The 26,842-nt window shown below is 41.3% G+C and overlaps 3 protein-coding genes and 1 long non-coding RNA gene across 4 annotated transcripts; 3 read left to right on the top strand and 1 right to left on the bottom strand.

Annotated features, from left to right (window-relative positions):
- Positions 1-1,625: 1,625 nt before the first annotated feature.
- On the top strand, positions 1,626-3,028 carry LOC117519550 (duodenase-1-like). Its single transcript, XM_034180845.1, has 5 exons — positions 1,626-1,711; positions 1,974-2,121; positions 2,197-2,329; positions 2,414-2,677; positions 2,764-3,028. Exons 1-5 carry the CDS (start codon positions 1,657-1,659, stop codon positions 2,923-2,925), a joined length of 762 nt encoding a protein of 253 aa, XP_034036736.1. The 5' UTR covers positions 1,626-1,656; the 3' UTR covers positions 2,926-3,028.
- An 11,835-nt stretch (positions 3,029-14,863) lies between these two features.
- LOC117519549 (mast cell protease 1A-like) lies at positions 14,864-16,703 on the bottom strand. The gene is made up of 5 exons (XM_034180844.1): positions 16,537-16,703; positions 16,302-16,452; positions 16,019-16,154; positions 15,205-15,468; positions 14,864-15,128 (listed from the first exon to the last, which is right to left on the bottom strand). The coding sequence occupies exons 1-5, from the start codon at positions 16,682-16,684 to the stop codon at positions 14,967-14,969; spliced, it is 861 nt and encodes a 286-aa protein (XP_034036735.1). The 5' UTR covers positions 16,685-16,703; the 3' UTR covers positions 14,864-14,966.
- A 5,434-nt stretch (positions 16,704-22,137) lies between these two features.
- LOC117519548 lies at positions 22,138-22,364 on the top strand. Its single transcript, XR_004563340.1, has 2 exons — positions 22,138-22,197; positions 22,264-22,364. It is a non-coding gene; the product is annotated as an uncharacterized LOC117519548 (long non-coding RNA).
- A 1,415-nt stretch (positions 22,365-23,779) lies between these two features.
- Positions 23,780-25,036, top strand: LOC117519547 (mast cell protease 8-like). Its single transcript, XM_034180843.1, has 5 exons — positions 23,780-23,872; positions 23,955-24,102; positions 24,201-24,333; positions 24,418-24,681; positions 24,772-25,036. Exons 1-5 carry the CDS (start codon positions 23,815-23,817, stop codon positions 24,931-24,933), a joined length of 765 nt encoding a protein of 254 aa, XP_034036734.1. The 5' UTR covers positions 23,780-23,814; the 3' UTR covers positions 24,934-25,036.
- The last annotated feature ends 1,806 nt before the right edge of the window (positions 25,037-26,842 follow it).

The raw sequence follows: 26,842 nt of genomic DNA, 5'->3' as shown, positions 1-26,842 counted from the left end.
CGTTCTCTCGCCTGCAAAACCGCCTCGACAGGTTTGAGCTCTGGGTCATAAACAAACCGCAACAGATGACCACTTTCTAGCGCATCATCACTTTTTCTTTGCATTTTCATTTCGTGTGTAATTTGCCCAAAAACTCAGAGAAAAAGCCATGTTTTTCTCCCTGGAAGTAGGGAAATTACATCATATGTGTCATATTTTACCTCTTTAGCGCCCACCCTCAAACGAGACTGCGGTGCCCAAATCTGACTTCATATAGAACGGCCTCCAAGGAAGATATAGAATTTAGGATCTTTGTGTGTGGCCTTTAAGCTTCTGTTCAAAAGGCCACACACACGTGCACACGTACACAAAAGCATGGTTGCGTTTATATGTTTGGGGTGCTCTTTTGGGGAGTTGAATTTTTCAGATTGTCTTTGAGCTTTATTTTGTTCACTAACTATCTGAGACATACACACGATACTGTTTGATATGACTGCACTCCTAAGCATTTACATTTCTTCAGTGTCTTCAGCACTGAACACAAACATTGTTTTTGCAAAGGTATTTACGTAATTTTACTGTATTATTTACATAATTGTTCTGGCTAAGGCAGCTGGCAGGTTCTCACCATAAAAACATTTTTTTTTTTTTTGACAGTGCAGAAGTTAAAGATTTTTCATTTATGATGGGAAGAGTCATCCACCAAAGTTCCCTGAGGTGAAGCAGTTTTGCACCTTGTTTCTGCAACACCTCCTCCTGTCCACTCGATCTCATCTGTACCCCAACAGACTCCCTGCTGCGCTTGTACTGTCCTGTAGGCAGCACCGTCTTGATGCTTCCCATCTGTGAACCGTGGATGAAGAAAAGAAAACAGAGTAAAACTAGAACGTAGTCACGGAGTGCATCCCCCTTCCAAAGCCACGCTCCTGAATTTCTAAACTTCATTATTCAAAATAAATGTTTCAGATCATACTTCATTCTATCTACCACAGTCAGATTAACTTGGACATCACCTTGACCTTTTCCATTTCCACCTGTGTTGGATCATGTCCAGAGAAACATCACATGACCACAGTGTCATAGCTGACATTCCCTCACAAAATTCCGTGCATGTAGCACCATCTGATGAGAAAGCTCGCTGCTGTGTGACGTCCGGGCAGGAATAGCCCATTATCGATTGATTTCATTTACAATGGCGGAGGATTCAAATAGCAATTAGGAAAGATTTTCATCCAATATTTCTCTTAATAAAAAAGGAGTCAACTTTGTTCCTTTGCATGCTGATGATCTTCACTATAGGGCCGCAGCTGTGTTTCAGCATAACCATGAATTATTAGTTAGTTATTCATTTAACAGCTGCCCTCTATATCTCTGTGTGTGTGTGTGTGTGTGTGTGTGTGTGTGTGTGTGTGTGTGTGTGTGTGTGTGTGTGTGTGTGTGTGTGTGTGTGTGTGTGTGTGTGTGTGTTTGCAAGGCAACAGAATCATAAACAGCCTTTAAAGCAAACAGATAAATGTATGTAAGAGTTGCTTTAATAAAAGGCAAAAGATAAAAAAAAATGCTTTGCACGAAGGATGTGGTGAAAGAAGATAAAGTGCAGGGACATGACATCCCACAGAGGACACGATATTATACTTAAGAGTATTTTCAACAGCGAATACGGCAGGTGACGGCACAATGCACGGTCTGCACAAACTTCTGCTTTTTTATGTGCTAACATTTGGACAAAATGGTAAGGAGGTCAAGTCTAAACATTACTGTCTTATCCACAAATTCACTAGTAATTTGTTTTAATTTTTTATTATTTTTTCTATTTGTTCATTTTATTTTTTATTTTTATTTTTTGTTTGTTTGTTTGTTTGTTTTTTTGCATTTTGCATTTTCGAACTCCTGTAGATTTTCTCATCTTTCGGTAAGAAGGCCGGGCTGACACAATACGGTCTGATCCATTTTGTTGCATCTTGTAACTACTTGAAATTTTCTCATCTTTTCAGCACTTGGAAGTCAAATCATCAAGGGGCAAAAGGTGGAGGACAACGACATGCTGTACATGGTGTCAGTGCAGAATCATCTCGGTCATGTATGTGGAGGTTTCCTGATCAGTGACCAGTTTGTGCTGACCGCCGCACACTGTGACAGCGTGTGAGTTTGGTTTCCTCAGCACAATGAGATCAATGTATAGGAACTCTGTTTTTAAAAAGATGTTTGTCTTCTCAGGAAACCGACCAGTGTTGTTGTTGGCACCCACAATCTGAAGGTGGTTGATGATGAAATGAGATACGGGATAAAGACATGCATACCCCCGTCTTTTGTTAATGTACTGAAATGGAATGACATAATGCTTCTCAAAGTAAGTGGACTCAATCAAGGGAACAGAGACAGCATTCTTTCAGTTTTGAACCATCAACACTGACTTGATTTTCTGTTCTTCAAGTTGTCTGAGAAAGTTCAACTGGGTGAAAAAATCCAAACAGTCCCACTTCCAAAGTATGAGATCAAGATGAAGGACAAGAAAAAATGCAGGGTGGCTGGATGGGGACGTAATGGAAATCATAATGTAGTTTTTGATCTGCAAGTGGTGGATGTTCCCATCATCAATCCGAAGGTCTGTAAGAAGGCTTGGAAGAACTTTGAAGTGCCCTTTCCTGACAAAGTCCTGTGTGCAGGAGCATTTGGTACGAAGAAAGGAGCCTGTCAGGTGGGTTTCCTGCCCTACAACCAAACAAATAACACCTGATACTTTAAAAAATACACTTAATAATGAAACATTTTTTTTCCTCACAGGGGGATTCCGGTGGCCCGCTGGTGTGTGATGGGATGGCAGTTGGCATCGTGTCGTTTAACAGACAAGCAATCTGTAACTACCCAGATGTCCCCAACGTCTACACAGACATCTCGAAATTCCTTCCCTGGATCAATAAAATTCTCAAACAAAACGATTGTTAAAGAAAGAAAAATCAAAGGTTTTGCTTCAGCATGTTTCTGCTTATTACTCACTGCTGCTTTGTCATTTTCATTTTGAACAAAGTTTCAAAATAAAGCATTGGAAAAAAAAAAGCTGTGTTAATTTTTTAAGCAATACATAAATGATATTTACTGTTACCTATATAACTCACAAATGGAAAAAAGAAAAATTTGAACAGAGCAAAATAAAAATATATAATAAATGGGGGCAGGGCTTCAAACATTTGCTTGTAAATCTGCAGATGAAAATATTGAAGCACTGAAGGGACACGTTTGAAAATATGAAGACAACAGAGAAAAACATACTTGATCAGGATTGTTCTCATTACAATCGCATATTTACACACAAAACATTTATTTTTTAATTTATTGCAACAATTTATTTATTTATTTATTTATTTTACTTTTGTTTGTTTGTTTTTTGACTTATACAGATTTTTTAAAAAACAGTGTGGGGAGGTGTTGAGGTAAAGTCCTTCCAGTGGTACTCAAGCATCCTGTGAAGAGACAGAGTGCCAAAGACATCCTGTCACATCCAGGCCACTGGTTCGTGTCCAAGTCTCAAGACAGGAAACATCAGGGACGTAATTTATAAACTGATCGTGAGCATGTATTAGTTATTAAACCATGTGTATGAAGATTTCTACTCAAAGTATGCAATTTACCAACTTCTACTTCTACTTATACACCCACCTCTGACAATGTGTACACACAGCATCTAGTGTTGGAACAGGGAAACTGCAACAAGAATGCATTGCCCCTGTAACAGCATGTAACTTCTTCCACATTTGTTCTTTGTTTCCTTGAATTAAGAGCATAATTTGTGTTTATGTGTAGTTACAAACAGACATATGTCCTCAGTGATGTCAAAACTTCTAAATATCTGTGTGAACTAAACAGCAGCTTTTACCCTCAGCAACAAGCACTTTGACCTTCTCCTGTTACTATAAGGCATGAATCAAATAGTTTTCCTCCTGAAAAGGAGGAAACAGGTGCACTGTTTCTTTCTCTTTTTGCTCTGTATGCACCACTCTGCATTTAATCATTAGTGATCGATCTCTGCTCCCCTCCACAGCATGTCTTTTTCCTGGTTCTCTCCCTCAGCCCCAACCAGTCCCAGCAGAAGACTGCCCCTCCCTGAGCCTGGTTCTGCTGGAGGTTTCTTCCTGTTGGAAGGGAGTTTTTCCTTCCCACTGTAGCCAAGTGCTTGCTCACAGGGGGTCGTTTTGACCGTTGGGGTTTTACATAATTATTGTATGGCCTTGCCTTACAATATAAAGCGCCTTGGGGCAACTGTTTGTTGTGATTTGGCGCTATATAAAAAAAATTGATTGATTGATTGATATTTTCTATTAGAAATGGGTCGGGATTATTTTTGCTGCTCAAGTTTCATTAGGAGAGCTTTTTTTCTTAATAAAGACACAGGACTCACACATTGAATTAAATTGAATTCATTTATTGTCACTGCACAAGAAGCACAACGAAACTCAGAAACTCCAGCCCTCGAAAACAGTGCAAAGATTAAAGTGTGGTAAATGCATAAAATAGATTAAACAATTAGAAAAAGACTAATAAAAACATATTGCACATTAAATTACTCTGCAGAGTTCAGGGCAGCAACAGCTCTAGGATAAAAACTGTTCTTTAGTCTGTTTGTTCTGCTCTTTACTGCCCTGAAATGCCTCCCTGAGGATAACAGTTCAAAAAGGTGGTGACTGGGATGTGAGGGGTCCCTAATGATGCTATGGGCTCTCCAAAGGCAGTGGGTCTTGTAGATCTCCTCCAGAGATGGAAGAGAGCAGCCAATCAGTCTCTGGGCAGTGTTTATAACCCTTTGGAGCTACTTCCTCTCTGCTACAATTCAGCTGGAGAACAGCGAAATGCCATGGTTCAGCACCAAGTCCACCAAGCAGCGGGAGAAGGACACCAAGAGCTCAGCTCTCAGGCTGTTCTTCCTAAGTACCCTCAGGAAATAAAGTCTCTGCTGTGTCTTCCTCAGGATTGAGGTGGAGTTTACAGTCCAGGTCAGGACTTCACTGATGCAGGTGCCCAGGAACCTGAAGTCTGACACCATCTCCACCTTATTCCCATTTATTGTGATGGGCTGTATATCTGATTTACACCTCCTAAAGTCCACAATCAGTATTTTAGACTTGGATGTATTAAGGATGAAATTGTTGGTGGTGCACCAGATAGACAGTTGTTCCACCTCCACTCTGTAGGCAGTCTCATCTCCAGAGGATATGAGATCCACCACCATGGTGTCATCCTCAAACTTTATGATGGTATTGTTCGAGTGGGTGGAGGCACAATCATGGTTGTAGAGGGTGTAGAGCGGGGGTTAGCACACAGCCCTGTGGAGAACTGGTACTGGTGCTCAGTGCTGAGAACAGGTGGGATACTACTTTCACCCTCTGAGGGCGGTCTGTCAGAAGCTCCAAAATCCAACAGCAGATGTTACTGGAGAGGCCCATCACAGTAGAGAAAAGGATTCTGAGACAACTGTAATGTTAAATAACTGTTGACTTATTCTATTAAAAGGAACATTTTATGCTGGTTGTCATGGTGAGCTTGTAAAAGATTTAAACTTGTTAAACTTGTGCCCACAAATGACTGTGATGTCTAAAGGCCCCTTCATAGTGCAAATACATATAACTCAGGGCGATTCACGGTGGTAGAGCTCGTATGAGCACACCACAAAACATCACGCTGATGGGCAGGCGTGCACGATGCCCAGAGAGAACATAGAGAGGGCTGACTCCCACAAAATTATGTAATCTGGATGCCATTTTGATTGTGTGTCACCGGTGCAGCTTGGCTGCTGCAGTGGAGTGACGTTTTGTAAACAAAACTTCTCTTGAGTGTACTACAAGCTACTGTAATGTGCTATTTGACTTTAGAACACAAGGAACTACTATTACAAATGTTTATTTAAACAGTTGTTATGATTGTGGAGTGTAATAAGACACTGTAAGTATATTATAACCTAGGCAGCCTGATCTTTTATATTTTTAGTTTTATATTTTATATTTTGTTTTATATTTTCTGTTGTGTTTTTAATCAGGTTCTTTTTGTCTCTTTCTCTAAAATTGTACTGTAGCATTATTAGTTATTATTATACTATTATTGTTGCTATAGGTACGGTCGGACATCCCAGTCCCTGATGTGTGCACATAGCAACGCAAATAGTAACCCCCAAAAGCAACGGCCACTCTGAAGGACCAATAAGGGAATCGTTAAGCAAAAAAGTTATTGATGTTGGTGGATCGAATCATTTCTTAATGATACCCTTTGGAAAGGAATAGAATGCCACTTCCTTGTTTGTTTTAGTGTACTTGGTGCAACTGATAGCCAAAGACTCAGTTCCTTTAGATCTTGATGTTTTTCTGATGTTGCTGGTATGATAGTTATGATCCATGGTCATGAAAAATGCACATAAACAGAAACTTTTGTCTCTAATACGACTCTATAGTGACACAAAGACTGCTATTGTGCAACACCCAGTTACACACATTCAAAATGGCGGCCGGCGCTCAGCCAATTACAATGCAGCATATAGGAAGTAGGCCCTCTCTATGTTCTCTCTGACGATGCTGGTGCGATGGTTCGTGCACACAACGGTGTCTTTCGAGCAGGAACACAGTGTGAGCTGCATGTGAAGAGGTGCACCACATCGAGCTGCTGCTATGGATTAAATAAAAAATAAAAACCAGCTGGTACATGTGGAACCACATCACGCCACTGCTGTGGAATAAATAAAAAATAAAAAGCAGCTGGTACATGAGGAACCACATTGTGCCACTGCTGTGGAATAAATACAAAATAAAAACCAGCTGGAACATGTGGAACCACATTGCACCGCTGCTTTAAACATGCTTTACCACTGAGCTACCATCGCTGGCCTGTAAATGGTGCAGGGAAACGCCCGAAATCAACAAAGAGATGAACGTATTTAAAAAACAAAACCACACACCATAAAAACACAACATTTCCTTGAATCCCTCTTATCAAGTATGAGCTGTCTGCAGCAGCTCATGCAGTGCAACATGCACGACTCACACGCACAGCACATGTGTTTGCGGGGGGGAGCCAGCACTCTGGCACCTCACATATGTGTTGCTGTTTTGCAAAGTCATACTCGTGGGGCACTTAGACAAATTTCACATTCAGCTTGACAGTTATTGTCTGCTGACTGTTGTTGTGTTAATAGTACAAATGGCCACACATTTCCTAAGTGCCACGTGAGGGGTGTTAGATGTTCGTGCATGTCAGCTGGAATCTGGCCGACACCTCCCGTGACAGAGATTGATGGGCTTGTACAGGGCACAATCTGTCTTTCAGCTGCTGGTGTGTGCAAATAGTTGTAGCAACAGGTGTACGAGGCGTTGGAAGCAGCTATGAAATTACATGTTTTGCACACAATTTGTGCGCAATTTCTGCACAAATCGACCAAATTTGCGCTATGTGTGAAAGGGCCCTAATAAACAACCTGACACCATGCATTATGATTCATCTTAAATGAACCTTAAATGTAGACAGGACAGCCACACAGCATATTAAAGAAAAACTGTTTTATTTTCAGGAAAAGTGTCGTAACCACCCAAAGATGGGCAGATGAGCCAAAACCAGGTGAAAGGAGGCATGTTTTCTGTGGTGGGAGTGTCGGGAAGAATAACAGCAGCTGGAGCAAGGAAGATGAGAACAGGCAAAATCACCGACTGATTAATGTGAGAAAATAATCCAGCAACCAAAGCAGAGCAGTGAACAACTTAAATAGTGACACAGATATGAGCAGATGAGCAACAAGTGGAATGTGGAACAGTTGTGAGAGAGAATGGGTGACACAGACAAGTCTACAAACACACATGAGACAAGACAACAGATAAAGTACTGACAGTAAAGTACAAAGACAGTGGGCAGGAAAGGTCAGGTAGGTCACAGTTTTTGGTGTGGGCATAGGGCACAGAGAGGTCAGATGGGTTACAGTCAGGAGGTCAGCCGTGAGGCCAGGAGGGGTCAGAATGGTCACAGTCTGGGGGGGTGGGCATGCGGCTGAGAGAGGTCACAAGAGTCGAAGTCAGTGGATGGCCGTGCAGGCAGGAGAGGTCAAGCAGGTCGTGGTGAGGGGCATGGCATGGCCATGCAGTTGAAAGAGATCAAACAGGTTGTAGTAGTGGTGGTCAGCCGTGAGGTTGGTCAACGAAATGAACCCGGATTACTGGCTTCACGATCCAACTAGCAAAGTGTTACGCCAACACCTCCATATGTGTATAAGCCAATAAACAAAAGTAAAACAATCAATTATTGTAATACATTCAAAAATAAATGTTTTGTGAGTAAATATGCAATTGTATTTGTACATGTTTGTGTTTCTTCATGCATAGTTCAATTCATTCATTTTCATTACCTGCTTCCTCCTCAAGGGTCACAGGGGACTGGAGCCTATCCCAGCAGTCAGGCAGGGCCACACATAGACAGACAATCACATTCACACTCTCACCTACAGCCAATTTCAAAGTTTCCAATTCACCTAACCTGCATGTTTTTGGAAATGGGAGGAAGCCAGAGCACCCGCAGGGGACCAGCGTGAACAGGGGAGAACATGCAAACTCCACAGAGAAGCACAGAGGTTTCTAAAGTGGTAACCACCAGCCCTATGTTTCACAAAGGAAAAAAAAAAATAGGTATCATAATGCTGAGACCTGTTCCATTGTTATTAATACAATTTAAGGGGAGAGGAAGCATAGTTTGATACTATGTAGGTATGCTAACCATACAAAATGGAGAAAAGATGAGCCTTTAACCCTTTAACCCTCTGGAGTCATTTGACACGGAGACGCATCAAAATCACGACTGAATTAAGTGGTCGTCCCATCAAAATGCCCACACTCTGTTTCTGTTTGAATATTTGTTGAAAGTACAGAATTTAACCTATATACCAGTTTAAATGTTTGTTGATTGGCCTAGTAAAACTTGAATAATGATGAATAATTTTCACCAGGCTTTTTCCTGAATATTATGTGAATGTGTGGAGCTGCGCTTCGTGCCTTCACTTTGTCCAGCACGTGAGCGAATGGGGGGTTCTCTCCCTCTTTCCTCCTTTTTGGCCAGAGCAGTTACAAGGGGAAAAACATGACTTTTCCTTCATCATGTGGTGGAAAATGCACAACCTAAGCCAAATAAAAATTATCACAGACCCACGTGTTTGGTTGTGGAGGTGCTGCCTTCAACACACACATGAGCATATGCCTGTTTTCATACTTTGGGGGGGGGCACGTCTTCCCCTTTATCAGTGGTGGAAAACACATGACATCAACCAATGAAAACCATTGACTCCAAGTGGATTCATCGACATGTTAATCAGATTAAGAACAAAAGGCCTCCAAAAACAAAACTGACATGCCGACGCTGCCTCCAGGTGGTCAACAGGAGAAATGACAGTCAGGACTTTGATGTCCAACACAAGACAGGTATTGTTCTGTTTTGTTTTGTTTTCTGAGTGGCACAAATAATTTGTGTGGCATCTTATTGTTTTGTAAAAAGAAAGCTTAAAAAGAAAACTTAAAAGGTCAGCTACAATCTGCCAGAAGGTACATCTAAGATACAAGCCTAGATTTAGTGAAAGAAAATCCTCCTCGATACCACTTCATCATGAAGCTGTATAACGGGATGAGCAGGATGCCATTTTATCACAGGGCCACATATGGACAGACAAACACATTCACACTCAAACACATACCCTGCAACAAGCCAAAAGCATTTCTAGAAGGTGGCAGACAGATATACAAACAACAGATAAACAAACTTGCTTTTTGTATTGATCTGCTGAATCAAAGATGACCAACATTTCATCATTTTGAGCTCATTATGTGTGCTTTTACTTTGTTGAGTCACAACACAAGAGCATTTATTGTGTTTGAGTTATTATATGTTAACAGTATGGAGGGGATTGACTTATTGTATTTATCCACGGACTCCACCAATGCATTTTTGTAGTGTACATATCTTGAAGAACAGGTTGCTGGTTTCTCCTGAGCTGTATCCCCAGTTATACAGCTTCATAATGAAGTGGCATAGAGGAGGGTTTTATTAAAAAGAAGACCTGAAAGTTCAGCTACAATCTGCAAGAAGATACATCTGAGCCTGGATTTAATGTTTTGGTGAAAGAAAACCCTCCTCAGTACCACTTCATCATGAAGCTGTATAACTGGTGATACAAAATGCAAAAATGCACCATGCACAATTTCTCCAAACACAGCCACAGAAGCCTGTAACTTATTCTGGGTTGTCTAGGTGTCTTGGTCGCTTTCCTCATGCTTCTTCTTGCACAGTCACTCAGTTTTTGAAAACTGTCTAAGCCACACAAATTGACCATACTGTTTGTATTTCTTCAAAACTGATGTAAATAAAGTTCAAGACATACAGTAGTGTTCAGAATAATAGTAGTGCTATGTGACTAAAAAGATTAATCCAGGTTTTGAGTATATTTCTTATTATGCCTGTGTGAAGCTAATTTATTTGCAGGACTCCCCCACAAAGTCCCTCTGTTAAATAAAAGACGTGCAGAAGAGGTTACAATTTGCCAAAGAACACAACAACTGGCCTAAAGAGAAATGGAGGAATATTTTGTGGACTGATGAGTTCTTTTTGGGTCCAAGGGCCGCAGACAGTTTCTGAGACGACCCCCAAACTCTGAATTCAAGCCACAGTTCACAGTGAAGACAGTGAAGCACGGTGGTGCAAGCATCATGATATGGGCATGTTTCTCCTACTATGGTGTTGGGCCTATATATCGCATACCAGGTATCATGGATCAGTTTGGATATGTCAAAATACTTGAAGAGGTCATGTTGCCTTATGCTGAAGAGGACATGCCCTTGAAATGGGTGTTTCAACAAGACAATGACCCCAAGCACACCAGTAAACAAGCAAAATCTTGGTTCCAAACCAACAAAATTAATGCCTTGCAGATGTGAAGAAATCATGAAAAACTGTAGTTATACAACTAAATACTAGTTTAGTGATTCACAGGATTGCTAAAAAAGCAGTTTGAACATAATAGGTTTGAGTTTGTTGCGTCAACAGCACATGCTACTATTATTGTGAACACCCTCTTTTCTACTTTTTTTTTTACTAATAGCCCAATTTCATAGCCTTAAGAGTGTGCATATCATGAATGCTTGGTCTTGTTGGATTTGTGAGAATCTACTGAATCTACTGGTACCTTGTTTCCCATGTAACAACAAGAAATATACTCAAAACCTGGATTCATCTTTTTAGTCACATTGCACTACTATTATTCTGAACACTACTGTACTTAGTAACTTGGAAATGTTCATGTATCCATTCTCTGACTTGTCTGAAGAAAACTGGCTGTTAAACTGGTTATTTACAGGTATTATACCAAAGGGGCTGGTTTGTTATGCAACCCATCATCTTGACTTTTATATATTTAATTAATTTATATCAAGTTGTACAGATTTACTTTCAGTTTGAATCTAAGGAACATAATTTTAGAAACTTTTATACTGAGAAGCCTGATCTACATTTTGCATTTGAAATGCCGTAAACAAATGAAAATGCATGAAATGCCAAGGGGCATACTTTCGCAAGCCACTGTAAAGTCCAAGACATATTCAGTGACTTGGAAATGTTTATGTATCCATCCTGTGACTTCTCTGAAGAAAACTGGCATTAAAACTGGCCCGTAGACAGGGGGAGGTTGGGGTTTGGCTGAACCGCCCATTGTTTTCACTTTTTGCGTTTGATACTGCAAGCTGTTCATCTGCTGTTTTGTGCAGCAGCTCCAAGTTGAAAAAAAAACAGTTGTTGTCATCTCTCTGTGTCTCAAAGTGCAATGATGACAGTGCACCTGCAGTGAGTTTTACGAACATATTTTTACACATTTCATTTCTTTCAAGCTCTATGTGTGTCCTCACTGTGGATAAACTGGATACAAAAAACAGCGAAAGACCCACGACGCTTTAACAACAAATACTACCACTTTATTTATTTGCCACAAATGTGCCTAAAGTCTCTTTCTGAGGATGGCATGATGTAAAAAATGCTGATAAATGTTATATGGCTGGGGGGGCCTGGCTGCCGGTTTGTTTGTCTTTTTGTTTTCCTCCCAGGTGGCGTGCATTTGGGACTGAGTGGCTGTGTTGCTGAGGCTGTCTGGACCTCACCCTGATCACCTGCGACTCGTCAGGACTCACAGCTGAGGTGCATCTGGATGGATTGGAGCATGTTGGCATTTAAGACTGGAGTGCACAGTGTGTATTTGCCAGAGACTCGACCTTGTGACCAGACGGGTGAGATCGTCGTCTTGGGAGCCATCTCATCAGCAGCGGACGCTGAGAATGTCCAGGTTTGATGCACGGTCTGTGAAAGAGGAGGGGGTGAGGTCTCACGCTCGTCAGCACACTTCCTGAGGTACGTTGGATTTTGTGACTAACAGTTATACAGTCAGTAAATGTGGTGTCCCTCACACCTTATTGTATTGAGCTGTATGTTAGTCATGTATCAGCTTCCACTGCGGTGGAGTTTTGTGAACGGGATGTTCCATGCCTGCAGGTTGGGAAGCTGATCAGTAATCAAGCCAGGAAGTGTTTGCTGTTTGTACACCTTTAAGTGTTCTGTGTGTAGAGTGTGGACTCACATAATGGTTCCTTCTTTCACAGACTTGGTTGTTGCGGCCACCTGGGGGGTGTCGGCGGGGTCCTTGGGTCCGAAACAGCTTCTGGCTCCGGACCGTTAGCGCTGCTGGGAGCGCACCACGCCAGGCCGCACCTTTCTGTTATTACATTTTCACTGTTATGTATTAAATTCAGTTAGCCTTTGTACCGTGCTCTGCTTATTTCATACTGGGTCCTTCAAACGCTGGTCGGTTCTCCGAGCTGCGTCCGACACATAACAATAAAGTCTTCTTACCTATACATCAGGTCATGCTTTTTGCAATAATACACACGTTATCCATTCTTCCTGCTCAGACGGGAAGCCAAGGGTGAACCCAGACAGAAAGAGGTTAAAGATTAAAGGTCCACTTTTGAAGACAGTTTTCATACTACTAAATACTACTATTAGTTATAATGATGATTATTCTAACAACTAATACATTTAAGTCAGTATTACTCTGGGACTACATTTCACTACAGTTCTGCACTGTTTAGTGCATTAGCCAATGTATGTTTAGCATTTGTAATGTAGGTAAATCATTTTGAGTTGGTCATGTTAAAAGTAGCTCACAAGCTGAAAAATGTCTGTACCCCTGACATAGAAGGTCTTTTCCTGGACCTCAAGGAAGTCATTTACTGCAGATATGACATCATTATCAGCATCATAATGCATTCCAGAAAGATACCTTTTTCATGTTTGGGAACAGAAAGAAGTCAGAAGGAGCCAAATCACAGGAATAAGGTAATTGTGGAATAAGGTAAGTGTGGAGCAAGTTCAAAGCCACATTCATGAATGGCAGCCATTGCGGTGACCAGGACGACAGGAGCATTGTTCTGCTGAGACAGAACACCTCAGAGCATTCCATGCCGCTTCTGCTTTAAGTTCTCCCACAGCTGTCACAAAAGGGAAGCATAATAGGCCCCATTAATTGTCTGTCCCTTCTGGAGATAGTCCACCGTTAGGTCACCCTCACTATCTCAGAGAGGATGACCTTTCTAGCAGATGATACAGCTTTGGTTTTCTTTGGCAAGGGAGTTTCTTTACTTTGACTGTTGTTTGGACTCCGGTTTAAAGTGATGAATGGTCACCAATCATCACGTGAAGTTATCCGGATCTCCCTCAAAAAGCCAAACATTCTCCCTGGACATCTGGAACCTTCCACATTTCTGATCGGTCATGAGAAGCCTTGGGACCCATCTTACTAAAAGTATCATCATTCCCAGTTCCTCCGTCAGAGCAGAATGAACTCTGTCCTGAGAAACGTCTACAGTACTGGCTATGTCATGCTCATTTACACTTCTGTTAGCGAGGACCATATCATGGATCTTCAGGGTCATCTTGGGTGAGGTGGCAGTTCTGGGTCTTTCTGATCTTGCTCCATCTCTGATGATTGTTCTGCTCCTCTTGAATTTGGCTGAGCAGTGTTTAACTGCAGCATAAGATAGGGGGTCCTCCCCTAATGTGATTGCCACATTAGGGGAGGACCCCCCCAATGTGGATCTCCTTATTCATGAGATATTGAATCACAGCACGCCCACAAGTTTTCCCATTGCACTCAGTAAGTCACATTTTCACATACTATCAAAAGAAATGTTGGTTTCTCAGGATGCAAAAGATGGAGAACCTCACTCTACTTTTTTGCAGTCAAGATCAAAATTTTTCAGTCACCCCTCATATGTGGTTATGCAAGAATTTTTGTGCATTACCTTTTGCATGTTTTACTATAAATCTTCCACGATAGCCTGGGAGGTGACTGTATAGAAGTTAAAGAGGTAAACTTGAGAAGACAGAAGCTTTGATTTGATTCCCTGCTCACAAAGGAAAACCTGGCAACACATTGATGTGTGTGTGTGTGTGTGTGTGTGTGTGTGTGTGTGTGTGTGTGTGTGTGTGTGTGTGTGTGTGTGTGTGTGTGTGTGTGTGTGTGTGTGTGTGTGTGTGTGTGTGTGTGTGTGTGTGTGTGTGTGTGTGTAACTATAGCAAATAGAAAAGCTGCAGTTCATTAATATAGAATACAGAAAAACAAATTCCAGCACCAACTTGTTAAAACTGAGTCTTTATAATTGCTGAAGCCTCCAAGTTGTTTTAGTAACAATTTTCACTGTCTTGTGTGTGATGGAGTTAAACCACTGGTTTAACATTATTTAAAGAGTGGAAACAAGCAGTAAAGTATACCCAGACATCAATTTGTAAATACTTATGTATTCTGAACAAAAATGTACTGCAAAATTCTAAAAAGAAATGCATTCAGGTTCAGGAGTAAATGTAGACAGAGTAACTTGGACTCAGAAAATACTTCAGACATAGAAATGTAAACTGAACGAAATGATGTACAGATGACTTATTCAACAGCCGTTATTCTTGATAACTTTGTTGATCCATTGGAGGAATTTGGTGAGGTTTGTGTAGATGTTGGGAACATCTGGGTAATCACAGATTCCTCTCCTGTTGGCTGACACAACACCAACTGGAATTCCATCACACACCAGTGGGCCACCAGAATCACCCTGCGAAGAAACAGTTTATCCATTAGTGGAATTTTTCTGCGGTTTCCCAGCAGTGTTTGAAGAACAAATGTCCTACCTGACAGAATCCTTTTTTTGTGCGATATGCACCTGCGCAGATAATGCTACTTGGAAGCCTTATATCTCTTTCGACTTTCCTCCATGCCTTCTGACACTCCTTTTTGTTAATGATGGACACATCCACCACTTGTAGATTATCAACAACGGTGCCTCCGGTTTTACTGTAACCCCATCCAGCTACGTGGCACTGCTGTTTGTCTTTAAGCTGCACTTTACGTTTTGGAAGTTGAATTGGTTTAACCAAGTGAACCTTCCTAGACAACTGAAAAATCAAAAAGTTTACAAAAAATTGGCAATTGGACCTGTAGCAACCCACTTGTCATCCTTCAGCAGACAAATATAAGGGGACATATTATGCAATATATTTTTTAATTTACATTCAAATGAGGTTGTGGTTCCAGGAGAAACAATCATCAAACATTATGAGTTCTGTCTCTGCAGTAAGAAACTCTACTCTTGTAATGAAATCTATGCCAAAAATGGCCTCGTTTAGAAATTCTTGATGTGTCTGACAGAAGTCCATATCTGGGCTCAGGTTTGGCAAAAGCAGCGCCTTTGCATTTGGAGCAACAGGTACAAAATGTGAGACCTGATTCCACAAGGGAGGAGGTGGATAACGTCACTTTCTATGGTGGAATTGTGGTTACAACCGTTAATATCTGTTTGTACGCTCCCTTGTCACATGCATTAACTTGTAGGAAACATGCATAATATGACCCCTGTAAATAAAAGTTGTCATTATCAGTATAATACGTGTTGTGGCATCATGTTAGTGTTGCCTCATTGAAAGGTTTTGAGTTGAATCTACTTACTTTCAGGAGCATGATGTCAAACCCCTTCAAGACATTTTTAAAATTTGGGTGTTTGCATGTCGTTACTTGATATCTCATTTCTCGATCTTTCACAGCCTTGAGATTGTGAGTGCCAAGAACAACACTTGTCGGATTCCTGAATATTAATGACAGATTATTAAATACATAGAAATAAAAGAACAACAAATAAGTGAAATGTGATGCATCATTTGAAAATAACAGGACAACCTGCTGTTTGTAAAAACATTTTTGTGAATTTCACTAAAGTGGAACAACAACTCACAAGGCATAACAGTGTGCAGCGGTGAGCACAAACTGTTCAGCCACAAGGAACCCCCCGCAAATGTGATGACGGATTTTATTCTGCACAGATGCCATGTACATCATTGTGTTCTTCTCTGCATTGCGCCCATTGATGATTTCACTTCCACGTGCTGAAAAGACAAAAAAGGCAATTCTTTAAAAGTAAATGTCAAATGTTTTGGGTTTTGAAACATCATCAAACCTGGCAGTCTTACCACTTTGTCCTAGACATGTCAGAACAAGAAAAAGGACAGCGTACATCATGTCGGCAGGAAATGTCACCTCTTGTCTAAGGGTGCAAGCAGACCCTTTTATAGAGATGTGTCTTGGTGGGTGTCCTTGTGGTTTCCACTTAATGCACATTGTCTCTGTCTCTTCCTGTCACTGGCTTTCAGTTATGACCAAAGTCAATTAAAAAAAACAATAAAATCAATATACAAGTGAGGCTATAAGCTTACATATATCTTAATGGCACATGATGTTCCATCTCTATCTGATGGCCAGGTCTGGCGCCAGAAAAAAATATTAAGAGGGCAATGAGTTTATCACAGGGGGCAGGGTCGCCCCCCCCCCCAAAAAAAAAATAGTGCGCACCGGAGGGTTCCTGCCTCTGAGCGTGCGTAATTAATTGGGTGCGCTCCTAGAAAGCTCGTGTATTTAGGCAACACCGTTGTAAGAGACTGACTGACTAAGAGTAAAGAGCGATGACAGTATTTTTTTAATTATTATTTGAACGTATAGACCCTCGGTCAAGTGATCTCCTGCATACCACAAAACCAAAATAACAACTGATCTGAGAAACGACACGAGACAGTAGATTAACCCCACATACAGCCCTCCATCACAAGCGCAAACACAGCTCAACTGGGCATGACAGTCGCACAACGGGTCAAACATAAACCTTTCATGTAGATACACAGTGGTCCCTCGTTTATCGCAGGAGTTACGTTCTAAAAATAGCCTGCAATAGGCGAAATCCGCAAAGTAGACAGCGTTATTTTTTACAGTTATTATAGACGTTTTAAGGCTGTATAACCCCTCACTACACACTTTATACAGTTTTCTCAAACAGGCATTAACATTTTCTCACTTTTCTCTCGTGTGTAAACACTCAAAGTTCAAACCTTAGTAGAAAAATAAGACCAACCTGTTTTCAGGCCCAAACATTTGTTTGAGAAATAAAAATAGAACGTTTTCCTATAAATAATTATTATGGCTTTTAGAACTAATGAATTTAATTTTAACGATCAACCTACGAGGTTGGACACAAGAAATTATTAATAGTGACTGACCAGTATTTCACTGTTCCTCTGATCACGCCTCTTCGTCCTGACGCCGCGCCACTGTTGCGCCTTTTTCCACTCACACCTCGCTGCATGTGTCTTTTTCCGAGTGAAGAACACAGTTATGGGTAGTTGTTGGCGCTCTTTTTTCTTCTGGGCGAGAAGATTCTTATAAACAGACACGCAGAACACAATGTGCGTACTCTCCCTTCGCGGTGCCGCAACAGGTGTCCCGTCATCTCGACAGAACACCGGCCTGCTTGATGAGGACGCAGAGCACAATGCACTGTAAAAAAAAAAAAAAAAAAAAAGCATGCAAAATTGGACTAAAAAATCCGAGAAACTGCGAGGCGCTATAATTTCCAGTATTTCTTTTTCTTTCTTTTTTATTTTTGTTTTTGTTTTTGATAACTCATATCCGAGGGGGCGAGGTTGATGACGTGAGGGGGCGTCGCCCCCAAACGCCCCCTCGTGGCGCCGGGTCCGCTGATGGCTCCATATTCTTTGTCAGTTCCTTAGTTGTGATCGTGTGATTCTTTTGCAGCTTTCATTCAGTTGTAAAATGCTCCTCAGGGGGAACCTGACTTGTAGAGACTCAAAGTCTTTCTTTCGACCCTTTGCCTTAATTATTTTGATTTTCCTGCTCATGAATGCACTTGCAAATGAGCCAAATGTCATTTTGGTACAAAATTATGCTCAAATACACTTTCTGATTGATTGATTTATTTATTTATTTTACATTTGCAACATGTGCTAATGCAGGTGTGGAAATAGCATGATCGCATAATGGCTATGAAGCCCCCTCCCAACCCCTCCTAGAGTGGCAATACTTTTGAGGAAAACTGTGAGATCTAGCCTCTGAAGATGCGGGGATGACCTCTGGCAGATAGGGTTCCAGGAGTCTGAGCAAACATGGGAGTTGGTCACTAGTGCCTTTTTCATCCACACAGCAGTGAAATGCTTCAACAGGTCACTGAAGACAAGCTTGGGCACATGTGGTCTTTGCTGGACTGTTGGAGGAGTCTGATGCTACCATGGACTCTGTACTCACACAGGGCAGAGTTCTGTGGCTGACTGTGCAAAGATAAATTCTGATAATAAGGATGCTGAGGTGTGCTTATCCTTTGGTTATGTTGGGTAACATAGGTAGGTAAAATGTGAATAAACATGATTTGGGATCACAGTTTCAGCAGGGGTGGTGGAAAAGTGGTTAATGCGCTTGGTTTCAGTGCAGAACGTTCCGGGTTCAAATCCCACCCCTGCCACATTTCTCCATGTAATGTGGAGTTGCATCAGGAAGGGGATCTGGCGTAAAAGCTGTGCCAATTCAACATGCAGATCCACCTTGGATTTGCTGTGGCGACCCCGAGTGCAAACAAGGGAGCAGCCAAAGGGACTTACTTACTGGGATCACATTTTAATTGGGTTGGTGACCATGTAAGGAATCGTTGAAGGACCTTTTCACAAAATAGTCAACAAATGTGATTTGTGTGGCACTTAATACACACCCAGAGCAACTAGGGGATTAAGGACCTTGCTCGTTGTAGTGATTTTCCAGTCAGGATGGGATTTGAACCAAGGATCTATGCTTAACCACTAGACCATCACCTTCCCAGTTATGTGTTGTTCATTAGATAATCTAACCCAGATTAACGTGGAAATAATTTTATTCTCGTGTTTCATTTAGAATTGTGATTAAAGTTTTGAGTGCTAGTTTGAGTTCTTAAGTTTGGGACTGGCTGGTAGAAACAATCATGAAAATGGAAAGATCTTTTGTTTTCATCTCCCTTCTTCAGTCTTTATATTTGTGACAAAACCACATTGAATCTTTTCTTTTAATTGAAAAACAAAATGCAACACCAATACTCTTTGGTGTGGATCTTTTGTGGCAAACATACGACCACGTGGAGTTGTGACCTTTGTGAAAACCATCAAACAGTCCACTTTGATGTTCCACTGAAACTTGACACATAGGTTCAACAGCCACAGTTTCCGACTTCAGGGTTGTTCAGAAATGCTCTCACAGTCACATTAACTAACCTCTCAGAAGTACCACCACAGATACTCTAAACTAACATGAATCCCTCTCTTAATGCTTTACTTTATGAATTTTATGATGCTTTCATTTGGGCTCACATAAATTACACACAGACAAGAACAAAGAGAAAATTTCTACACCATAATTAAACATATTCTTAAATTCAAAGAAAGTAATTTGAAGCAGTTTACTTCATTTTCATTCATTCAACATTGAATTATTTTTTTCTCATCATTATATGTGGTTTAGTTATAAATTTTAATTCAATTTTTTTTTCAATTTATTTTCCTTTATATAGCGCCAAATCACAACAGAGTTGCCTCAAGGCGCTTCACACAGGTAAGGTCTAACCTTACCAACCCCCAAAGCAACAGTGGTAAGGAAAAACTCCCTCTGAGGAAGAAACCTCAAGCAGACCAGACTCAAAGGGGTGACCCTCTGCTTGGGCCATGCTACAAACATAAATTACAGAAATAATTTGCAGAACAATTCACGGACAAATATACAAGAATTGCTGTTGGTGCACAGGACAGGAGGGTCATAAATGTTATACAAGTATGTGTTTAAGTTATGTTAAGAATGTGTGTGTGGGGGGGGGGGCTTACTGTATTTATCGACTCACTCACTGCATTTTGTAGGATACCTTCCTGAGGAACAGGGAGCTAGTTTTATCTGAGTCCAAGGTAAGAGCTGGAATTTTCTGAGCCTGTAGGTCAGTGGTTCACAAACGTTTTAGATCATGCACCCCTGTGTACATGCTAACTAAGTTAGTGCACTCCCTAGGTGCACCTCTTGCCGTCACCCCCACCCACCCCATCCAACCCCACCAGATACACACACAACTATAACCAGTTAGGGTTAGGAAGTAGCTCAAAATTCAGTTCACATGGATTAAAATTAATGCATTCAAGTCCAGAGTTGAGAATTTCTTTTTAAATAACTTAAGGCAGTTCATTTAGTTTTTCTTTGTCTTTTATTTTAAAGAATGAGAATTAATTTTTCCAGAAGCACTTACCATTTCTAACTGTTGTAGACACGTATTTATATACAATTATGTATCGTAGACAAGTAGTGAAAGTGGAAGAGAATATAAAGTCTTTTTTCTGTGTTGGGCTGAGACTCTGGGTGCTGCCTTTCTTCTAGTCTTGTCACACTGGTCACATCAGAAACTGAGAACCACTTTTTTGTTGGAATGGGGCTATATGACATTTGAAAATCAACCTTGTATTTGTGCAACTTTAAGATAAATAAAAGATGTAAGATGAAGGAGAAAGAAGATTTCTCGAGAGAGTTAGATGAGGTGGTGGAAGGTGAGTCCAAGCATTAAAGAGTGGTGACAGGAGCGGACTTCAATGATCCACTGGTCTGAAGCCCAACACTTAACCATTAGACCTCCCCATGTAGTATCAAAGACAGGAATGTGAAAGGACAGATGGTAGTTGATTTTGCAAAAAGGATGGAAATGGCTGTGGTGAACACCTACTTTGGGAAAAGGGAGGAGCACAGGGTGACATATAAGAGTGGAGGAATGTGCACACAGGTGGACTACATTCTTTGTAGGAAATGCAAACTGAAAGAAACTGGAGACTGTGAGGTGGTGGCAGGAGAGAGTGTAGTTAGACAGCATAGGATGGTGGTTTGTAGGATGACTTAGAGATAAAGAAGAAGAAGAGTGAGAGCTCAACAAAGGATCAGATGGTGGAAGCTGAAGGAGGAAGACTGTTATGTCAAATTCAGTGGGCAGGTGAGAGAGGCACTGAATGGAGGGGAAGCAGTTTTGGACAACTGGAAAAGTACTGCAGATGTGGTGAGGGAGACGGCTAGGAAGGTACTGGGTGTGACATTTGAACAACGGAAGGAAGACTTAGTGGTGGAATGAAGAGTTCCAGGAAAGCATAAGGAGAAAGAGGTTGGCAAAAAAGAATTAGTATAGTCAGAGGGATTAAGAAAGTAGACAGGAGTACAACGTAAGGTGAAAAGAGAAGTGGCAAAAGCTAAGAAAAAGGCATTCTACTAGAAGTTGAATTTCAATTTTTCTGTTTCAATTTTCAATTTATTTGAATTTATGTAGCGCCAAATCCAACCTGGTCTCACGGCAAGTCATGATTCTATACATAAACATTAATCTACTTGTTTGTGATATTGTGACGAAAAGCGTTTCATTTTCATCACGGCAGCACAAATTCATTCTAATTCATTCCGTGATGGCTGCACGAAATTAAAAGTGAAGTGGGGGGTCGGGGTGGTTATGGTTAGGGTTGGGGAAGGAGTAGGGTAAGGTTATGGTTAAGGTTAGGGTTGGGGGTGGGAGTAGGGTTAGTAATAGTGAGTTTAAACCCTGTCACAAAAATTTGACTCATTTCATGACGAGAGCACAAAAAAAAAAAAAAAAAAAAAAAGTGAGACTGGGCTGCCAAATCACAACAAAGTTGCCTCCAGGTGCTTCACACAGGTAAGGTCTAACCTTACCAACCCCTACAAATAGTAAGGAAGGAGAAAAAGACTTGTCCCAATTGGCCAGACAAAAGGACTGAGCTGGAAAGGATGTGCAGCAGGTTAGGGTGGTAAAAGATACACATGGTAATGTGCTGACAAGTGAAGAGAGTATGTATGTGCAGCAGGTTAGGGTGGTAAAAGATACACATGGTAATGTGCTGACAAGTGAAGAGAGTATGTTGAGAAGGTGGAAGGAAAATTTTGAGGAGCTAATGAATGGAGAAAATGAGAGCGAGAAAAGTCTGGATGATGTGGAGAGACTAAAACTGGAAGTGCAAGAGATTAGAAATGATGAAGGCAGCTATGAAAAGAATGAAGACTGGAAAGGCAGTTGGACCAGATGACATTCCGGTGGACACATGGAAATGTACTGGAGAGATGGCAGTGGAGTCTCTAACCAGATTGTTTAATAAAATCTTGGAAAGTGAGAGGATGCCTGAGGAGTGGAGATGAAGTGTGATGGTCCATATTTTTAATGTGTTTAATGTTTGCTCTGAGAATACTTATGGAGAAGTATGGAGAAGGCCAGAAGGAGTTACATTGTGTGTTTGTGGATTTAGGAAAAGCTTATGACAGGGTGCCAAGAGAAGAGTTGTGGTATTGCATGAGGACATTTGGAGTGGCAGAGAAATATGTGAGGGTAGTGCCGGACATGTACAAGGACAGAGAGACAGCAGTGAGATGTGCAGTACGAATGACAGACTCATTCAAGGTGGAGGAGGGATTACACCAAGGATCAGCTCTGAGTTTTTTCTTGTTTGCAGTGGTGATGGACAGGTTGTTGACTAATCAGCCAGGAGTCTCCATGGACAGCCCAGTCTCGTGTTTTTTTTTTTGTTTGTTTGTTTTTTGTTTTTGCATGCACCCATCATGCACCCATATATTTCGTGCTGCTGAATCACGACTTGTCGGGAGACCAGGTTGCCATGGACTATAATGTTTGCAGGTGATATTGTGATCTGTAGTGAGAGTAGAGAGCAGGCTGATTCTAGCCTGGAGAGGTAGAGATATGCTCTGGAGAGAAAGGGAATGAAAGTGAGTAGGAGCAAGACTGAGTCCATGTGTGTGAATGAGAGGGAGCCCAGTGGAAGAGAGTGGATACAAGGAGTAGAAGTGGTGAAAGCACATGAGTTTAAATACTTGCAGTCAACTGTCCAAAGTAATGGAGAGTGTGGTAGAGAGGTGAACAAGAGAGTGTAGGCAGTGTGGAGTGGGTGGAGAAAGGTGGCAGGAGTGATTAGTGATAGAAGAATATCTGCAAGAGTGAAGGATAAAGTTTACAAGACAGTAGGGATACCAGCTATGTTGGACGGCTTAGAGACGTGGCACTAACAAAAAGATATGAAGAAGAGCTGGAGATGTTGCGATTCTCTTTTGGAGTGACGGGAATGGACAGGATTAGGAATGAACCTATCAGAGGGACAGTTCAGGTGGGACGGTTTTGAGACAAAGACAGAGAGGCAAGATTGAGATGGTTTGGACATGTGCAGAGCAAACAGATAAATGTATGTAAGAGTTGAGATAATAAAAGGCCAAAGACTGCAAAAAATTTGCTTTGCAGGAAGGATGTGGTGAAAGAAGATAAAGTGCAGGGACATGACATCCCACAGAGAGCACGGTATTATATTTAAGAGCATTCTTTAAGAGCGAAGACGGCAGCCGATTATTCCATTGACATGATGAATGGTCTGCAAAAACTTCTGCTTTTTTTTGTTCTAACATTTGAACAAAATGGTAAGAAGGCCGGGCTGACACAGTACGGTCTGATCCATTTTGCTGCATCTTGTAACGACTTAAAATGTTCTCGTTTTTTTAGCACTTGGAAGTCAAATCATCATGGGGCAAAAGGTGGAGGACAACGACATGCTGTACATGGTGTCAGTGCAGAATCATCTCGGTCATGTATGTGGAGGTTTCCTGATCAGTGACCAGTTTGTGCTGACCGCCGCACACTGTGACAGCGTGTGAGTTTGGTTTCCTCAGCACAGTGTGACTCAGACAGCAAATCAAAATGAGATCAATTTATAGGAAATCTATTTTTAAAAAGTGTTTGTCTACTCAGGAAACCGACCAGTGTTGTTGTTGGCACCCACAATCTGAAGGTGGTTGACGATGAAATGAGATACGGGATAAAGACATGCATACCCCCGTCTTTTGTTAATGTACTGAAATGGAATGACATTATGCTTCTCAAAGTAAGTGGACTCATTCAATGGAACAGCGACAGTGTTCTTTCAGTTTTGAACCATCAACACTGACTTGATTTTCTCTTCTTCAAGTTGTCTGAGAAAGTTCAACTGGGTGAAAAAATCCAAACAGTCCCACTTCCAAAGTATGAGATCAAGATGAAGGACAAGAAAGAATGCAGGGTGGCTGGATGGGGACTCAATAGAACTCTTGATGTAGTTTTTGATCTGCAAGTGGTGGATGTTCCCATCATTAATCCAAAGGTCTGTAAGAAGGCTTGGAAAAGCCTTTCAAAGTTCTTCCCTGATAACATCCTGTGTGCAGGAGGGTATGGTACAGAGAAAGGCACCTGTCTGGTAGGTTTCCTGCTCTCCGACCAAACAAATAACAGCTGGAACTGAAAAAACATACATATATGTGTAATAAAGAAACATTTTTCCTCACAGGGTGATTTTGGTGGACCACTGGTATGCGATGGGATGGCGGTTGGCATCATGTCGTTGAAGAGATTTGGAATCTGTAACTACCCAGATCTCCCCAACGTCTACACAGACGTCTCAAAATTCCTTCCCTGGATCAATAAAATTCTCAAACAAAACGGTTGTTAAATAAAAGTAAACAAAGGTTTTGCTTCAGCATATTTTTTATTATTCATTGCTGCTTCTTTTTCATTTTCTTACTTAACCAAGTTGCAAAATAAAGCATTAAAAAAAGCTGTTATGTTTTTTTTTATTTTTTTTACATAAGTAGTATTTACTTTTGCTTTATTTAACTCACAAAAAAAGAAAAACACAAAATAAATATTATATAGGGGGAAACCTTCCAAACATCTACAGATGTAAATATTGGAAGCATTGAAGGGATGTTGTTGAAAATGTGAAGAGAAAAACACACGGGTTTGAGGATTGTGTGGTCTGTTACAACTGCATATTAAAACTATACAGCCATTCAAATTTCACTAAACTGTCTAAATTTAGTTTCTACTGAAATCTAAGCATTATTATGTCGGTTTATTTTTGAAACATCGCTGCCTGAAATGGGCAGCATGGTGGATTAGTGGTTGTTAACGCTTTTTCCTCACAACAAGAAGGTCATGGGTTCATTTCCAACCTGTTGCCTTTCTGTGTGGAGTTTACATGTTCTCCCCAAGTTTTTACGTGGGTTTGCTCTGTTTCTTCCCACATTTAAAGACATGCAGGTTAGGTGAACTGGAAACTTTATAATTGCCCAGGTCTCCCTTGCAAAGAGGTCTTGATCTCAATGGGACTAACCTGGTTAAATTACATTTTTTTTTTTAAATTACAGCTCATTTTAATGAAAAGAACACTTTTACTTGTGGGCAAATTCCATCACAGATATTTCATTTTCCTTCTTAATGCTGTCTGCAGGAGTTAGTGCATGTGAGCGTTCTTGAGGCTTTGATTTCATAGCTTTGATCTCTGGACATCGCACGGACATCAGCTTGCATGCTGCATGTGCACGCTGACCTCCGTGAGATGTTTGTAAATCGCTTCATAAGTGTTATCTGGTTAGAAAAACAGCGTTTTAAGATGTAGAAGTGTTAATTTCTCGCTGGCTTTTAAATGATATTGTTGTGGTTCTGTCTGTGGGGGGTTTAGTTGGTTGAGTCTCCTGTCTCCTCATGGTTGTCACATCCCAGCTTCTGTCTTCTCTTATCTTCTTTCTGCACTCATCTCTTTGTGTTATTTCAATTTCAATTTATTTTCCTTTATATAGCGCCAAATCACAACAGAGTTGCCTCAAGCCGCTTCACACAGGTAAGGTCTTGTTGTGTGCTGGGGTGTTTGGCTGGCTTGGTTTTTGTTTTTTCTGTTTCTCCCACCAGGTGGTATGCATTCAGGACTGAGTGGCTGAGCATTAGGACCTCACCCTGAACACCTGAGGCTTGTTTTCACGTGCAGGTCATCAGGGCTCACAGCTGTGGTGTATTCTGTCTTGATCAGAGATTGCTGCACTTAAACCTTGAATGCACAGTGTGTGATTGCCAGAGACTCGACCTTGTGAGCAGACGTGCGAGATCGGCATCGGGAGAACAATCTCACCATTACGGACGCAGAGACCGCTCCAGGTTTGACGCCACAGTCTGTGGAGGAGGATTGGGTGAGGTCTCACGCTCTTCAGCACACTTCCTGAGGTAATTTGGTTTTGGTGACTTTTATGAAGTAATGACAGTGGATTTGGTGTCCCTCACACCTTGTGTTATTGAGCTGTCACGTTATGCTAATTGTCTAATCAGCTTCTGCTGCAGTGGATATTTGAACTGAGTTGTTCCGTGCCTACAGGGTGAGAAGCTGATATATATATTTAAGCCAGGAAGTGTTTGCTGATTGTGTGCACCTTTGAGCTGTGTCTCTCTGGGTGGAGAGTGTTGGACTCACCTCCATGTTTTCTTTCTTCACAGACTCGGTTTGTCGCGGCCACCTGGGGGGTGTCGGCGGGGTCCCTGGGTCCGAACTGCTGTGGCTCCGGACCGTTTGCGCTGCTGAGAGCGTGCCG

This window comes from Thalassophryne amazonica, chromosome 10 (assembly GCF_902500255.1).
Source record: "Thalassophryne amazonica chromosome 10, fThaAma1.1, whole genome shotgun sequence".
NCBI lineage: Eukaryota > Metazoa > Chordata > Actinopteri > Batrachoidiformes > Batrachoididae > Thalassophryne > Thalassophryne amazonica.
This window is presented reverse-complemented; position numbering and strand designations above follow the sequence as displayed.

Bases quoted from the DNA above. Each gene is read 5' to 3' on its own strand.
- LOC117519550 (XM_034180845.1), top strand. From the start codon at position 1,657: ATGCACGGTCTGCACAAACTTCTGCTTTTTTATGTGCTAACATTTGGA. The intron at 2,330-2,413 runs GTAAGTGGACTC...CTGTTCTTCAAG, and splicing joins ATGACATAATGCTTCTCAAA to TTGTCTGAGAAAGTTCAACT. The intron at 2,678-2,763 runs GTGGGTTTCCTG...TTTTCCTCACAG, and splicing joins CGAAGAAAGGAGCCTGTCAG to GGGGATTCCGGTGGCCCGCT.
- LOC117519549 (XM_034180844.1), bottom strand. From the start codon at position 16,684: ATGTGCATTAAGTGGAAACCACAAGGACACCCACCAAGACACATCTCT. The intron at 16,453-16,536 runs GTAAGACTGCCA...TTGTCTTTTCAG, and splicing joins GACATGTCTAGGACAAAGTG to CACGTGGAAGTGAAATCATC. The intron at 16,155-16,301 runs GTGAGTTGTTGT...ATTAATATTCAG, and splicing joins GCTGCACACTGTTATGCCTT to GAATCCGACAAGTGTTGTTC.
- LOC117519547 (XM_034180843.1), top strand. From the start codon at position 23,815: ATGATGAATGGTCTGCAAAAACTTCTGCTTTTTTTTGTTCTAACATTT. The intron at 24,103-24,200 runs GTGAGTTTGGTT...TTGTCTACTCAG, and splicing joins GCCGCACACTGTGACAGCGT to GAAACCGACCAGTGTTGTTG. The intron at 24,334-24,417 runs GTAAGTGGACTC...CTCTTCTTCAAG, and splicing joins ATGACATTATGCTTCTCAAA to TTGTCTGAGAAAGTTCAACT.